Source organism: Erinaceus europaeus, chromosome 5 (assembly GCF_950295315.1).
Source record: "Erinaceus europaeus chromosome 5, mEriEur2.1, whole genome shotgun sequence".
Classification (NCBI taxonomy): Eukaryota; Metazoa; Chordata; class Mammalia; order Eulipotyphla; family Erinaceidae; genus Erinaceus; species Erinaceus europaeus.
Genome location: NC_080166.1, coordinates 115091686 through 115109749, shown reverse-complemented (window position 1 = coordinate 115109749; position 18064 = coordinate 115091686). Strand labels below are relative to the sequence as shown.

The 18064-nt window shown below is 36.5% G+C and overlaps 1 protein-coding gene and 1 long non-coding RNA gene across 3 annotated transcripts in view; one reads left to right on the top strand and one right to left on the bottom strand.

Annotated features, from left to right (window-relative positions):
* Positions 1 to 18064, top strand: part of LOC132538640 (uncharacterized) — a 915711-nt gene that overhangs the window by 647728 nt on the left and 249919 nt on the right. The gene's annotated exons all lie outside the window — the stretch shown is intronic.
* The window catches only part of STARD13 (StAR related lipid transfer domain containing 13), a 576918-nt gene that overhangs the window by 441504 nt on the left and 117350 nt on the right, over positions 1 to 18064 (bottom strand). For both annotated transcript variants that reach the window (XM_060191640.1, XM_060191639.1), the window contains one exon: positions 11573 to 11747. In XM_060191640.1, coding sequence (XP_060047623.1) covers positions 11573 to 11602 — 30 coding nt within the window. In that variant the 5' untranslated portion in view covers positions 11603 to 11747. The remainder of the gene's footprint in view (positions 1 to 11572; positions 11748 to 18064) is intronic.

The window sequence follows — 18064 nt, the reverse complement described above, 5'->3', positions numbered from 1 at the left end:
TAACAAATATGCTGGCGCTTAAATTATTCTACAAATTAAAAAAATCCTTCATTCCCATTATATATTAAATTATATCAAGAGATTTAGAACAAAGTAGGCAGGAGGGCAGAATAGTCACAGAAAATTTGAAAGCAGAACTGACTTCCTGGGAAATTATACCCAGTACAATAGTTCCACATGGAGTGAAACAAATTTAGTCCTGATATTCAAGAGAGTGCTTGAAGGTTCCTGTGAGAATATGGAGTTAATAAAAATGGATGGTGAAACCAGTTGTGTTATTTTTGAAAGAAGTTCACAGGCAGTATCAATCCAACCCCAGAGAGCAACGCAGCTGAAATTTTCCAAGCGCTTGACATAAACACAAAACTTATTCTCTCTACTGTAGTACGCCATTATTTTTACACTTTGGATACTTTATACGCAAAGCAATTGATGCACAGATATGTTTGTGACAGAGCATTTTTAACCCCTGAGGCATTTATACTTGATTTACAATAACCAAAATATATTAAGAAAAGCATCTTCTCAACCTACTGCATTCTCCAGGCCATGCTTTCTTCCACCAGCTCCTAATTTTACTTCTGGGACCCATTACAAAATACTTAAAACTTTAAGCTATCAATAGGACTGGGAAAAAAGGAGGAGAAAAGGCTGTGGGAAACAGGAATCATTTAGGGAGCTATTCTCCCATATTTTGTCCTTGCTTCTGAAATAATTTCCTGTGCATTGCTTGATGTTATATTTCATTGTGTTATATTAGTAGACTTACTTCCCTACCACATATTTCTATGGGTTAAGGGAGAATCTTTTACAGATGCAAATATCTCTGAGAATGTTAAAGGACTTTAAGCAATTTACATCTTACTGTGGGTTTATTGAATCAAATTGTCTCTTTGCTCCCTTTGTGTAGCAGTTTACTCATTGCTTGTCTTCCTCATCAATAAGGACAGATATATAACTTCAAAATAAATGTCTGGGGCAGGGGAAATAGCACAGTAGTTATGCAAAGAGACTTTCATGTCTGAGGCTCCAAAGTCCCAGGTTTAATCCCCTTTACTGCCATAAGCCAGAACTGAGCAGTGCTCTGGTAAAAAATAAAATTAAGTTAAGTTAAATAAAGGTCTAAAACACTTACATGAGGGTACTCCTTAAATTTTCCAAGACTTCTTAACATTATAGAATTTGGAAAAAAAATCCACTTCAACTCTTTCAAGACATTTTATTTCAGAGTTGGCAAATTGATAGTATTCTTTACAGTGAAAACACCTGTTTTCCTCTACTAAAATGATGTGAAAATTGGCATATTTTAAAGAAGCTTCACTTTAGCTGAAAGGAGATAGGGTGAGATAACAATGTATAGTATTCCCTGTGGGGAGGGAAATTTTATCTTTGGTTGCAGCTGTTTGAGAAGGCTAGGCAGTATATAATCTAGATCAGGGGCCATTGGTATAGTTTATAAACCCATCTGTTAAACTTACTACCCACAGTTGTATAATTACTAAAGAACACACATTTTAGGACACTGACATTTATGATCAGAAATTCACAATCACTTCTGAACTCTATGCATCTTGATGGAGACTTTCTTGGATGTATAAAGCCTTTAGGATTATTATGTTTTTGAACCAGGTCCCTTAATATCAGATCCTGCCCACAAGTAGAATCATCTCAACAGATTCTGATTAGCTCAGGTTACTAAATCTCAACAGATACTGATTAGCTCAGGTTACTAAAGATCACAACACAAACCAACTCAAAAAGCTTCAGAAAACAGTCTTTGAGGGCTAAACTATTCTTAATCCCTGTTCCAAGTTTATAACATAAAGACATAGCAATACAGAAACCTTGAAAATGGAAGGAAAATGTCATTTCTCCAGTCTCCTTGTAGGAGATGATATGTTAGTAACACTGGTAAGTCCTATACCCCAGCAACTCTACACAAAGATAGCAACTCTTTACAAGGTTCTTCTATGAAGTGTAGACACTGTGTAGATATTTCATAATAGACCTCTTCAATGTCTTTTAAAAAATAACTATAATTGTACCCCTCTTATTCTATGGTTTTGTTAATGTCTCCTTTCTTAAATAAAAAAATAAATTAAAAAAAACTATAAAATGTACATTATGCTTTAGTTGTAAATGTATTTTCTTGAAATGTGACAATGCCATAGATAACAAATTATATTCAGTCACCATCCGGTGTTTAACTGTGCCACAGACTTCTGTACTATACAGGTGCACAGAGTAGAGAATGCTACTATCCATTCAAGTCATAGAAGAAATGCATGTAATCAGAAAAGCCCACAAACACTATGAAAGTCTTGAATTTCTCAGATACACTAGGTTTTAAAATACTTTTGATAATCCAGAGGAGAAATATCTTTGGTTGGTAGTTGGGATGATTTCATGGGTAGATACATGACTTAAAGAATGCAGTGACCACATACAGCTTGTGACTGCATATTTTCAACCACACAACTGGGCTGCATTCCTGAAACAGATGTTGTTTAACACAGGCGTGGATCTGTATGTATTAACTCTAGTAAATGCTTCCTAAATCTGCAGGCAACAAAAGGAAAGACTTCAACATTCTAGAATGGTCATGATTTAATCATGAAACACAATAAAGAACAGTGCCTTATTCTCTAGAACACTGACCTTTTCAAAAACAAAATGAAATAGACAGAAAGCCTCTATTTTATATCTGCTTGACTACTATTCACATGTAGAAAGCCCCTGGGAATTATTACCAGAGATTAGTGGACAAAGTAACTCTATTTCCCCCACAGCAGCTGCCATGAAGATATGTTTCACATTTTTTTCTCTTCATCCCTCTGACCATACCAAAATCCTCTGGGTTTCCCTCACTGTGAATACCAAGAAGGAATCCATATGGTAGTCATGCTAGAAGTAACAAAAGGAGCAACAAGTGGCATCTCAACCCAAGACTTTCCTCTCCCTTATTTCCAAAGAGCTCTCTATTTTCACCTAATGTGCAGGATCCCTTGCCAAAGCTCTGGACCCAGTTCTATCCCAACCCTTACAAGCCTCCTCTACCCCAACTATTTCTTTTAAAATATGTTTTGTTTAATTTTAATGACAAAGACAGACGCAAGGCCCAGTGAATGCAAGAAAAGGAGAGAGAGAAGAGGGAGAGGGAGATACAAACTGAATTGTCACAAATCGAACCTGAAACATTCAAAACATTCACAAATTGAACCTGAAACAAATTTAACCTGAAAGCCTTGTGCAAGATTACTGTGTCATCCCTTGTCTGGTCCCTTAACTCTTTTTAAAAAATTATTTTTATTACCTTTATTTATTGGATATAAATAGCCAGAAATTAAGTAGGGGGGGTAGAGAGAGAGAGAAAGAGAGACACCTGTAGCCCTGCTTCACCACTCACAAAGCTTTCCCCCTGCAGGTGGGGACCAGAGGCTTGAAGCTGGGTCCTTGTACATAGTAACATGTGCACTCAACCAAGTGCGCCACCACCTGGCCCCATCCCTTAACTCTTCTTTAACTTCTCAAATTACATTCTAGATAATTAATTCAATGAGCATAGGTGGCCTCCAAAATATAAACATTACTTGAAATCCAATACTTGTGTCTTAGTTGAGGCCAACACTTTTCTTTTAATCTAAAAGAACTGATAGGAGGGTATTATATGGGACTCTGTTGATTATTGTTTCTTTATTATAATTCCCATGGAAATCCTTAGAAAACTTGTAGAGGGAAGTATTGCTAGAAATACTTTTTTTATTACTCACTAGCCAAAGAATAAAAAAATAATAGTTGAAAACAAAGATGATGACAGAAAAGATAACTGCCCACACTTAGTGGAAAAAGTGTGATGTACATGGAAAATTTTCTCTAGGACTTTCTCTTAGATCAGTAATTTTCACCCCTCAAAGTTCTTCAGTTCTTGACAACCTGAAACCCATTCACACTTTGTGTGATGTAAGTATATTTCTATCTTTCTTTCCACCATTAAAGCTTTGTCAAAATGTAAGTTCAAATGTGTTGGAGTAGCAACTCCTGCCATTTTGTCACAGCAAAAAACAGGCACTACAAGCTGGAATAACAAGAGCACACTATGATTTGAAGAATTTTATAAATGACCACTATTTTCAGTTATTGTGTGGCTTGGGTTACTGAGGAAAGTGACACAGTCTAGATTTCAAATTGCTTCAAGTCTAGTAAAGGGGAAGAGTAATGAGGAAATATATAAATATATATAAATACTATTGATTTAATAAATGCTAGAATGCCAGAGTTCTTCTTATATAATGATTCTTGACAAGCTAGTAAAATGAGTTAATATCAAAAAGACGGAAAGGGAATCCTATCTTAAAGGATTGTGATAAAGAGCTTAAGAATCTGGTATGCTGGGGGTTGCAGCGGGTTAAGCGCACATAGCACAAAGCGTATGACAATCATAAGGATCCTGGTTTAAGCCCCCGGCTCCCCACCTGCAGGGAGGTCACTTCACAGGCGGTGAAGCAGGTCTGCAGGTGTCTATCTTTCTCTCCCCCTCTCTGTCTTCCCTTCCTCTCTCCATTTCTCTCTGTCCTATTCAACAACGATGACATCAATAACAATAACCACAACAACAATAAAACAACAAAGGCAACAAAAGGGAGGGAGAATACCCTCTAGGAGCAGTGGATTCATGGTGTCAAGCCCCAGCAATAACACTGGAGGCAAAAAAAAAAAAAGGAATCTGGTATACCTAGAAGACTGAACATACATTAGATGAAAGGACCTGGTGGTGGTTCATCTAGTAAGCCTACACACTTCAGAAGGACTCAGGTTCAAGGCCCAGATCTTCCTGTAAGTGGAAGCTTCATGAGTAGTGAATCAGAGCTGCAGGTGTCCCTTTCCCTCTCTCCATCCTTAGCTCCCACTTCTCTATCAATTCCTCTCTATCTAAAATAAATTAATATTTTGTAAAAAGCTGGAAGAGACAAAGAAGGAAATAGGAGAGAAATAGATGTGGCTAACATGTGAGTGACTTTTAAAGAATATTATTTATGTATTTATTTATTTATTTATCTATTTGGTAGAGACAGAACTTGAGAAGGAAGGAGGGAGAGAGAGGGAGAGAGATAGATACCTGTAGACCTACTTTACCACTTGGGAAGCTTTCCCCCTGAAGGTGGGGACCAGGGTCTTGAACCTGGATCCTTGCTCACTGTAATGTGTGCACTTAACCAGGTGCACCACTACCTGGCCTCTGTGAGTGACTTTTGTCTGACATGCATAGGAATTTTATTTCTATAAAAGAAAATATGAAGGCATTGAAGGATTTTTATAGTACAAAGATGAGAGAGAATGTAATTTCTAAAATGTCATTCTACTTGCATATGGGGGCAATACATAAGGGGTATTTGGTCCCAAAGACCAATTGAAAAAAACATTTCAAGTAAGGGATGCCTGACTACAGCTGTGGCAATAGAGATGAAAAAAAGGATAAGTTAAGATGTCATTTAAAAAGTAGACCATAGCAGAACAATTTGTAATAATTAAAACCTGGAAGCAACTTAGGGTCCAACAACAGACAAGTGGCTGAGAAAACTGTGGTATATATACACAGTGGAATATTACTCAGCTATTAAGAATAATAAATCCACCTTGTTTGACCCATCTTGAATGGAGCCTAAAGAAATTATGTTAAATGAGATGAGCCAGAAAGAGAAGATAAATATGGCATGATCCCACTCAAAAACAGAGGTTGAGAAAGAAGAACAGAAAAGGAAATGGCAAAGTAGAACTTGAACTGGATTGAAAATATTGCATGAAAGTAAAAGACTCAGGAGAGGGGGAGGATAGATTTTAAGCTCATATATAGGGTGGGCAGGCATAGAGACCATAGGCTTATGGTAGTGGGAACTATGTTAATCTATACTATTAACATAATTAATTAATTAATTAAAATAAAAAGTAGACCAGGTAGGGCATTGTGACAATGAGTACATATAAGAAAGAAAATGAAACCAGTGTAACTCTCCAATTTCTGGCCTGAATAATTAATTAACAGCGCCTTTCTCCAAGACAGGACAAAGCATTCAAGTATAAGAATTCACAGTCTGAGTTTGGGATTCATGGATTCATGAAGTGAGATATGTCAGAATAGGCAGTCAGAGATAAAGCTCAGGAGGAAGTTGAGAATACACAGGAAGGTTATAGAGTATAGATCCAACGGAGATGTCAGCTCATATCCCAAGAGCTTCTTCACCATCCAGATAACTAGCTAGATGAATATATACTGCCACTTCCATCTGCTGTTGAGTCTGGGAAGGAAACATAAATCAAAAGCTGTTCCTGAGCTATTATCTTTAGAAATATGGCCAGTGTGCTAGCTCAAGCCAAAAAAAAAGCTAGAATAGCCCTAGATTTTCAGCTAGTGACTGTTTGAACTTGACTTTCTTTTAAATACTCAATACTCTTTTCTTTGTTTCTAAATATTTATTTATTTGGGGTGAATTAATGGTTTACAGCAAATACAGCTGGTGATGTGTAAAGTTTCTCAATTTTCTGCAAAACACTCTCACTCCCAGCCTAGGTCCTCCTTTACCATCATGCACCAGAACCCAAAAGAATCCACCCCCAAATCCTTTACTTCAGTGCAATATACCAAACAGAGTCCAAGTTCTACTTTGTGTTTCCCCTTTCTATTCTTCTCATGTTCTGTGATTGAGATTATCCCATATTCACCCTTCTCTTTATGGTTTATCTCATTTAACATGACTCCTTCAATCTTAATCCAAGATGAGGTGAATAAAGTAAATTCATCATTCTTAATAGCTGAGTAGTATTCCATTGTGTATATATATCACAACTTTATCAGCCACTCATCTCTTGTTGGATACCTAGATTGATCCCAAGTTTTGGCTATTACAAATTATGCTCCTATGAACATAGGTATACACATCTTTTTGAATAAGTGTGTTTAAGTCCTTAGGATATATTCCTAGAAGAGGAATTGCTGGATCATAGGGTAGGTCCACTTCTAGACTTCTGAGAGTTCTCCAGACTGCTTTCCACAGGGGTTGGACCAATTGACATTCCCAGCAGCAGTGGAGGGTTCCTTCGTCCCTACAATCTCCCCAGCATTTGTTGCTGCTACATTTTCTCATGTATGACATTCTCACAGTAGTGAAGTGGCATCTCATTGTTGTGTTTTTTTTATTTAGTGATTTATAAAATTATAAGATAATAGGGGTATAATTATACATCATTCCCACCACCAGAATTCTGTGTCCCCACCTCCCTCCAGTAGAAACTGCAATACTTCTCCCAAGGTCACAGATGTGAGTTGACTTTATATCTGTATCTATCTGTCTATACCTATATTTATATCTGTATCTATATTTTTGCCCATTTTTTCTATAGCTCTGCTTTCATTTTCTTTCTGAGTCACACCTACATTTATTACTACTTCCAAAAATCTTTCCTTTCTCCTCTTCTGTCTCAGAAAAGTGAAACAGTGCCTGACTTTTTTCTGGTGTGTTCCATATTCACTTCCTTTTCAGTGATGGTAATAAATAAATAAATAAATAAGAAAAAAATCCTGGTGACAAAAGTTTCTGGTGTCAATTAAATTGGGGTCCTCAACCCTCTGGTCATCTTCCCCTATCTTTCCCCCCTCTTTAGGGATATGGGCCAAAACTCTTTTTGGATTCAGTAGGAAGGAGCTCTGGCTTTAGTAATTATTTCTTCACTGGACATGGACATGGACATTGCCAGGTCAATTCAAAACCCCAGCCTGTTTCTATCTTTTCTATCTTTCCCTAGTAGAGTAGGGCTCTGGAGAGGTGAGGTTCTGAGACATGTTGGCAAGGTTATGGTCAGGGAATTCAGAATAGAATTATAGTAGCATCTGTAAGTTTCTGGCTGGAGGCTACAATGCTTCTGTAGATGTCTCAGCTATAGTTTGATGAGGTTTCTTAAGTTTGATAGTTGTTGAACTTTGTTATTTTGGAGAATCTGTGTGTGTGCTGTTATTCCATGGCCATGTCTCCCAGAAGTCTCATTGTTATCTTTTTTCTATTTCTCTGACTTCAGTGATTTGAATCACCAAATCAATCTTGAGAAAAAGGAACAGAACTGGAGGCATCATACTCCCAGCTCTCAAGTTATATTCTAAGGCCATTGTAATCAAAACTGCCCAGTACTGGAACAAAAATAGACACAATGACCCATGGAATGTAAATGAGAGCCTAGAAATAAGCCCTCACACTTACGGATATCTAACTTTTGATAAGGGAGGACCCCTCATGAGTATAAAATCAGGTCTGCAGGTGTCTTTCACCCTCTCTACCTCCACTGCCCCCTCTCAATTTACCTCTGTCCTATCCAATAAAATAGAAAGAAAAAAAAAAGGAAAAAATGGCCACTGGGAACAGTGGATCTGTAGTGTTGGCACCAAGTCCAGCAATAACTCTAATGGCAATAAAAAATAAATAAATAAATAAAACCTTTTTATCCCCATCCCCTTCTGCACAGCACTAGCCCTGTGGAAAGTTTGCCTTGAGCTGAGAAAGGCTGTACTCTCATTACTTGGCAGTTATGTTACACTCAGAAATAAGCTCTTGTTCTTCAAACATGTTGGACAAAGCAGTGAATTTTGTATAACAGGTACTTTATAGGAGAAATTTGTTCTTTTGGCTAGCCCAAGAATATAAGAAAATGATGATAATAATAAATAAGAAAAATAAATATCAGGATGGCTTAAATCTACTTGAAAAGATTTGCTTCCTATCATAGAAGAAACTTCATCAATGGCAAACTTTATCACAAAGTCTCTAACTCATTATCTACTTAGAGGAAACAGAATTGAGCTAACTCTTTAGAAAATATTGCCTAGAATAGGGAATGAGAAAGAGAAGCTTCCAGAATCCAATTAAACTAAAGTGTCACAAATAGAACAGTATTAAAAAAAAATTTCTTCAAACAGTTTTACATGATGCCTCTTTACAAGTGAACATCTTAGAAGGATTATCCATACCTTTCATAGTATTCTCTAATTCCATCCCAGGTGGTTCACTTTCTAACAAAGTCCCAAAACGTAGATATAGACCAAGTTCCGTGAGATAGAGAAAATGTTCACACATATCCATAAACTAGGGCAAAATATATACCTGAAAGCAGAAGTACACTAGAGTTTGCAGTGAGTAACCCCTGAACACTTCCTCTCCACTATTACAACCTTTAGGACCATGATTGCTCTACAATTTGTTTGGCTTTGTATGTTAACTCTCTTTTCAGCCACCAGGTTCCAGATGCCATCAGGATGCCGGCCAGGCTTTCCTGGACTGAAGACCCCACCAATGTGTCCTGGAGCTCTGTCGGGCTAGCTTCGCGAGAGGAGACAGACGACCCAGGACTCATGGCTGGGTTGTACGCAGTATCTCTTTATGCATGCTGAACGCAGCACGATCTAAACCAAGATAAGCTAAACTAAAACTAGAACTAAAACGAACAATGCTGTCCTTATATATACTTTCCAAGTAGGGTGTGAACAGGATGTGATGTAGAGAGGGTGGAGAGAAAAGTGACTGGTGAATATCAGGGTGTGACAAGGAGAGGGGGCGGAGCAGGCAAGAATTCTACCACTGAACCACCAATTCCCTGGAGGGAGGGTGGTACTTGTTAACAGTGGTTATGTAAATAGAATACAGTGATTATGTAAATAGAATGCAGTGTTAAGCAGGGGGGATTAAACCAAATGAAACAGAAGAGGTTTTTAGAAGTAGAATTAGAAGCATACCAACAGAGCTCTGCTTCCCCAGAGACCCACCCTACTAGGGGAAGAGAGAGGCAGACTGGGAGTATGGACCAACCAGTCAACGTCCATGTTCAGCGGAGAAGCAATTACAGAAGCCGAACCTTCCACCTTCTGCAATTCATAACGACTCTGAGTCCATATTCCCAGAGGGATAGAGAATGGGAAAGCTATTGGGGAGGAGATGGGATATGGAGATTGGGTGGTGGGAATTGTGTGGAGTTGTACCCCTCCTATCCTATGGTTTTGTTAATGTCTCCTGTCTTAAATAAAAAAATAAAAAAATTTCTTCAAACAGTTTTACATGATGCTTCTTTTCAAGCGAACATCTTAGAAGTACTATGCATACCACATAATGCTGACAAAAATAGATTTTAAAAATTCACAGGACATATATACATACATAATACATACATAATACATACATACATACATACATAAATATCCTGTATTAAGTCTGAGACAATATATCCTACTTTTCCATACCCTGTGACAACAAGAATTGAGTGAGGATTCAAGTTATGATTTTGTTCTCAAATGTCAAAAACTGAAATATTCTCCAATTTCAGACCTAATAATTTATGAAGTTTCCCTATTCCCATTCCAAATAAGCTAATTTTGAAACTACCTGAACCAGAGTAGTTAAGAATCACCATTAAAACAAATAAGTATTGTTTGTTTCGTATGAACTTTATTAATTTATAGGGAGAGAGAAGAGATACATAGAAAGGAGAAAGTCACCACAGCACTGCCCCATTGTCCATGGAATTTCTCCATGATATCTATGGTGCATCTATGTGGTATCTGTGCTCAAATCCAAGATCACAGACAAGATAGGATATGCACCCTACTAGGTAAGTCATCTCCCAGACCATCAAATTAAAATTATGTGTGTGTAGCAGCATGGGGGGGGGTAATCAAGGTTTCTCATGTAGGTGAAATATAAAAATTGAATTTGGAGGAAAGTTATAAAATTATAAAAGAAAGACTGGTCAATGTTTCTTTTTTAAAATGTACCAAAACACAAATTTTTTTCCTAGGCATTACATAGCTTTGTAGAGCAATGATTATTATATAAAATGTAGTTTAGGGGTTGGGCAGTAGGGTTGAGTACACATGGAGTGAAGCACAAGGACTGGCTCAGGATCCCGGTTCAAGCCCCTGGCTCCCCACCTGCAGGGGTGTCACTTCATAAGCCATGAAGCAAGTCGACAGGTGTCTGTCTTTGTCTTCCCCTCCTCTCTTAATTTCTCTCTGTCCTATCCAACAACAATAACAACAAAAACAACAAAACGGAAAAAATGGCCTCCAGGAGCAGTAAATTCATAGTGAAGGCACCAAGCCCCAGTGATAACCCTGGAGGAAATATACATATATATGAATGTTTTATAGATGTATCCCTCAATCTGATGCTTGTTTTCTGGAACCACAGGTAGTGGGACATGGAATGTCTCAACAGAAAAAATGTCTGCAAAACAGCTGAAATAAATTTTCAACTGAAGCACTTTCATTAATAATGGAGAAAAAAATTAAAGTAGTACTTCTAGAGCTAAACTATCATAATAAACTTTTACCTAAATAAGCTGTAAATAAATTATTTTTCATTTTTATGAAAAACTAGCATGTGTATATGCTTCTCATTATAAATCACATTAAGAATTAAAAGGTCAACCTCAATGCTAAATTTAAAACAAGAAAATAATAGCTTATGAATTTGATGCTGTCTTTATTGCATGAGTGAGGTATGACACTCCACCCAGAATATTATGAAATGAAACTACTTACTTTAGTTTTTGGTTGAGCTCCAGTTGACATTTGGTTTGGTAAACCATCAAGGTTATGGATGTTTCCAGTTTGACTTCCACAAATTCCTATCTGCTGATGATTTTTTTTAATTACCCTTCATAGTGGTCCAGGATGTTAACAGTGGATAAAAATTACTCTTTGGGTCTGTAGAATTCTGTAGAAAGAAAATTTAAACAATTTCTTTTGTACATTCAAGTAAATCAGCCAATTAAAACACATTAAAACAACAGTTTTGAACAGTAAGTTAAACTGTAAGAATACCTCAAAGTATTAACATTTTTTCCAAAGATTTATGATTAGGCCAAGGGAGATCAGCCTAAGTAAACTAAGAAAAATTTTTAAAGATACTTATTAATGAGAGACATTAATAAGGGGGAGAGAGAAAGAAAACCAGACATCACTTTGATACATGCAAGTCTGGTGATCAAACTCAAGACCTCATGCTTCAATGCCCAATGTGTTATTTACTAAGCCACCTCCCAGACTGCAAAAACAAAGTACTTTATAAATAGAAGTTTATAAACTAAAAGTAATTTTAAACTGCCGAAGTAAAATAAGTAGTGTTATATTTGAAAAATATCTAGTACTATATGTTGTATAGTCTTATTAATGTACTGCAGTATGCTATAATTTATATAGTACATATTGTGGTGACTTAGTCATATCTTGTTTTGTCTGGAACTATAGCAGCTATAAGGTTAATTACTCATTCCAAAGTCTGTGACCAAAGCTCCAGGAAAAGTTAGGAATTGCTAAGGTCACTTTTTCATTTTGAAATCTCTCACTGCTAATGCCTGTTTCTACTGGCTAGTGTAGACATAATTGACAAATGACCAAAGGATGTAGTGCAGGCTTATTTGTACAATGAGGATGCTGCTGCCATCTATCTCAATTGGCTTTTGTATTTAGCATTAGCTCTCCTAAAGACAGCTGTTGCTATTGTTGTAAAACAGCATGTTAGGAATAGTCCTCTTAAAGACTATCTTATTCAAGAAAAGCTAATATTCAAGAACAATATTAAACACACAAATTTCTGGCTGTGGTACTTTCACATATATTATCTCACTTTTTTCTTTCTATAAACTGATTTTTACTGATTTGGTTTTCACAAGTTATTTCCTATAGAGAGTAAGTAGCTTCACTAGCACCACATAACAATTTAGAGTGTGTCAATTCTTTTTGCTGTTCTTTCAGTTCCCCTATCTTTACCTAGTCCTATTTCCATTGCTTTTCTGCTAACATCCCAGTGTAAGTCGTTTCAATCTTGTGCTCTCACTCAGTGGTTAACAGGCCTAGGTTTCTTTATAGTCATATGGATAGACAGACACCTGGGGAGACAAGGAACTGAGGCAGGGGAAAATTGATCATAACCACCTGGTAGCTTTCTAGAGCTCATGGGGGCACAGAGATGTATCCTAAAGTACTTAATGTTTTTGACACAATTAAATATAATAGTTTTTTAAATTAAATTACTATATAGACGTTTATCTGCTTTTTAAAAATTGATAGTGTATCCATAAATATTAGTAGCAGTAAGCCCTCATCTTAATTTTAAATATAGGTTGTCATTTACTTTCAGATGTGAGACTAATATAGTCCTGTTTCTTTGCCATTCCTCATACTATTTTCTCTTTTGTGCTTGTCATTGCTAGAAAGGATTTCTAGCACACACTGGTCCTCTAATCAGTACTGATTACAGAAGACAACCTGAGCTGATTCTAAGGAGAATGCTTATAATTTTCCTTAATTTAACTGTAATGCTGACTGTATGGATACTTTTTACCTTCTTAATCAAGTGGTTTTATTTTTATGGCCAATTTTTTTATGAAAACAAGTTTTCTAGGGCTGGGCAGCAGTGCTCCCAGTTAAGCTCACATAGTACTGAGAGCAAGGACCTGTGCAGGGAACCAAATTCGAACCCACCCACCACTCCCAACCTGCAGGGGGGACGCTTCACAAACCTCAAAGCAAGTCTTCAGGTGCCTATGTTTCTCTCTTCCTAACCACCTCCCCCTTCTCTCTCAATTTCTCTCTGTCCTATCCAATAAAATGAAAAAAAAAAAAAAAAAAAACACAGCCACCAGGAATAGTGGATACATAGTGCTGGCACTGAGCCACTGGGGGGAAAAAAAAGTTTTCTGTATCTATAAAGATGATCAAATCCTTCTTTAATCTCTTATTTTATAAATTATATTAATTTTATATATTAAAGCAAGCATAAATTTATATTAAAGTAGCATTTTAGTCTTAAATATCATGAGTGTTAAAATTTATCAAATTTCATATTAAAATTGGACTTATTGATAAACTATAGTATCATCATATTCAACTCACTTAGCTGGTGGTTTCTTTGGTATTTTTGTATCTGTATTTGCTTTTTTAATCAAGAAGATGTTATTTTCATAATATCTATATGTATTTATAAAAAGTTGTTTTGTGTGAGAATTATTCAATCTTTCTAAGAGAATCATATATATATATATGCATAAATCCTTTACAAGGAGGGAAAAGTACTTTTTTTTTTGTCTCCAGGATTATCTCTGGGGCTCAGTGCCTGCACCATGAATCCACTGCTCCTGGAGGCAATTTTTTCCCCCTTTTGTTGCCCTATTTTTTTATTATTGTTGTGGTTATTATTATTATTGCTATCAATGTCATTGTTGTTGGATAGGACAGAGAGAAATGGAGAGAGGAGGGGAAGATAGAGAAGGGGAAAGAAAGACACTTGCAGACCTGCTTCACCACTTGTGAAGCGACCCCCCTGCAGGTGGGGAGCCAGGGGCTCAAACTGGGATCCCTTAAGCTGGTCATTGAGCTTTGCGCCTGTGCACTTAACTAGGTGTGCTACCGGCTGACCTTGGAAAAAGTACTTTTTGATAATTTGTTCACTTTTCCTAAAGTAAATAAAGAAAACAAAAAAATTATTGTTAAAAACCTATTCTTCTATTAACTCCCAAAATTAACTTTGACATGTGTTTTAATATAGTATTGTCTATTATACAAAATATTTCATATTTATTAGTACATCTGTGTAAACTTTCATTGATAATTTTTTGGTCTTAATTTTATTATATTGTTTAATGTTAGAATGTGGCTCAGCTTTAAGTTAGACAGATTCAACATTAAGGTAGATAAGTCAACTCAACTGTTAACTCTATGCTTAATCACCTGTACCTCTGGAAGGTATCACGCCGAGGAGATATATCTATGGTATATTTATATATAGTATATCTATATTAGATATAGATATATCATGGTATATATTTTTACATCTATTCTGACAAAACATAAGTCTCACATTATTATTTTAATTTATTTAATAAGCTGAGTTTAGTTATGTTGTAAACTCAAGATGATAAAGATGAGTCTGTCAAGCACTGAGTACAGTGTCTAAAACAGTGAGGATTCGTAAATATTTGTTGAATGAATAGGTAGTTACTTATTTCCTTGTCTTTGTTTGCCTACTTTTTCTGCAAGACTATGAAACTTTAGATGACATTCATAACTACCATAACAAAAGAACAGAAGAATAATGAAATATGCCAGCTCTAGAAATAGCGTTCAAAGGCAGGCTCTGTCGCTCACTATGTGGGTGATTGTAAACAAATTGCTTCACTTCTTTGTTCTGCAGTTGCCTCATCTACAATAATGCATTGTATTTACTAGACTATAGGAAATGTATATGTGTGAAACCCTTAAAATGCCTAGCATACAGTAAGTGAGGAATTCATGTTAGCTATTATTGTGTTACTAATACATGACAGGCAAATGAGTGGATAAAAAAAAAAAAAGAAGTGGGGTAGGCAGGCTATGGTGCACCTGGTTGAGCGTACATATCACCAAGGACCCAGGTTCAAGCCCCTGGTCCACACCTGCAGGAGGAAAGCTTCATAAGTGGTGAAGCAGTACTGCAGGTGTTTTTCTGTCTTCCTCCCTCTATCTATCTTCCCTGCCCCTTCAACTTCTCTCTGTCTCTATCCAATAATAACAAATTAATAAAATAATTTTTAAAAAGAGAAGTGAACCTGTAAAGGAGGAGGAAATGAAGATAATATTTTTCTCTGTCTCTGGGATGTTCTGAGGATCAAGCAAAGTAAGCTCTAAATAATGACAACTATTCAGAGTTCTATTGGAGCCTTGAAAATGGGAAGCCCCAGTGGCCAAAAGGAAGAGAAATACTTAAAAAAAACATATTAATAGCCACTATTTATTTAGTAATTGTGTGTACTAGCTGGAGTGAAAGTAGGCTTCTACTTAAATTCGGATCACAGTCCCTCTGCTTACTGTGGTGTTACCTGAACAAGTTACTTAAATTCTCACATCTTGTTGAAGTAAGAAGAGGATACTAATGTAACCTCATCACAGGACTTTATTTATTAATTTCCTGTTTATTTTTGTGGCCCTTATTTAACCTAATGTATTGTCAGGATTTCAGGAAGTCAGAGTTGGTTTAAAAGATCATAGCACCAAAGCTTCCTCCAGTACAGTGGGTACCAGGTTCAAATCTAGATACTGCACATGACAAAGAAGCACACTATCCAAGTGAGCTAATTTTCTAGACTGAAGTCAGGGTACTAATAGTGCTATTTAATCTATGAAAGCTATGTAATACATTGGGGGGGGGGGATCAAGTATAGAAAGAAAGAAAAAGAAAAGGTTACCCTAGACCCAACACAGACTAAGAAGAAAAGAATGTTATGAAAACTGAAGAATTCAAATGTCTCTTCCAAATCCTGCTTTGTGGCTTATCAAAGGTGAATATAGAGGTGGAATAAAACATGATGTATGAACAGAGAAAAATTAGAATGACATACACTTTATTTAACATAGTGACACATAGGACAAGCTTGTATAGTCTTGTGGCTTTGTTTTTCATTTTCACATAGTTGATTTAGGTATTTCCAACACATCCCTGTACCCAATGGCTTTCCTAGGTAATGAGGTAATGTGTCCCCTTCCTTCCTTCCTTCCTGCCTGCCTGCCTTTTCTTTCTTTCTTTTGAGCCACTCAGTTCTTCTCTCTTTTCATTAATTCATTCATTCACTCAGTCAGTTATTTATTCATTTGTAAGTCAATCATTCTCTAAGCAGAGGAAAAACAAAAACAACTATAACATTTTCTCAAAGAGTGCTTGTATAGGAAGAAAGGGTCATGCAGACAGATGATATTATAAGAATCTGGGTCAAAGTATGTACAAAATGATATGTGAACATAGACAAAGGAGCAAATAATTCTGCCTGGGGAAAAGAAAGAGTTCAGAAGAAAGTAACCTTTAAACTGAGTTTTGAAGGAAGAGTAGTAGTATTTCAAGAGAACTACTACTCCCAAAGGCATGAAAAACATAGGTACTTTCAAAGAATAGTAAGAGTTTTATATGACTCAAAATAATAGCCCATAGGGAATAATAGCAGCAAATGTATGACACCTAGATCAGGGCCCCCAGACAAAAAGTTGCATATTAAGGAGTTTGATTTTTTCTCTACAGATAATGGTAACTCAGTGAATTTTTTCAATAGTTGCAGTTCATAACTGAGAAAGTTAAAAAACATACAGGGAAACTACAAACACATCTGATAATATTAAACATACATAATATTCAAGTTTCTCAACATTTCTCATGAGTTCAATACTTCCTTGCTTCTGATCTCTCCCTTTATTATCTTCCCAAAGAATATTTTTATTATGAAATATATAGAAAAGAACACAAAATAGACACATGGTTTAGTACTTTCTTCAAAGGGAAACAATCTTTTAACCAACAGCAAATAAGGAAATAAAGGGGGTTGGGCAGTGACACATATGATGCAAAGCACAAGAACAGGCACAAGGACCCCAGGTTGAGCTCCTGCTCCCCACCTGCAGGGGGGGTCACTTCACAAGCAGTGGTGCATATCTGCTTTCTCTCTCCCCTCTCTGTCCTCCCCTCCCCTCTAAATTTCTCTCTGTCTTATCCTACAACAGCAGCAGCAACAACAACTGCAGTGGAAAAAGGATTGCCTCCAGGAGCAGTGGATTTATAGTGCAGGCACTGAGCCCAAGCAATAACCCCAGAGGCAAAAAAAAAAAAAAAAAAAAGCAGATTTTGTTAAAACTATCTCCTCATGCCACTACCAACAAAACTCCCTCACATATTAGTAGTTATAGCTCTCTTCTTCCTTCTATAAGTAACCTTTTTTTTAAAAAAAGATGCTTTTTCATTTTTATTGTTTGTCACAAGATTGTAGGATTACAGTGTATATAGTTGCACACATTTACCACCAAAGTCCAATATCTCCACCCTTCAACCTCTCAAAGACAATCATCATAGTTTTCACATATAGCTTGGATCTTTTATTATTCAGTAGAGACTAACAGAAATTAAGAAGAGGGAGATACAGAGGGAAAGACACAGAGAGACACCTGCAGCTCTGTTTTACCACTTGTGAAGCTTTCCCCCTGCAGGTGGGGATTAGGAGTTTGAACTTGGATCCT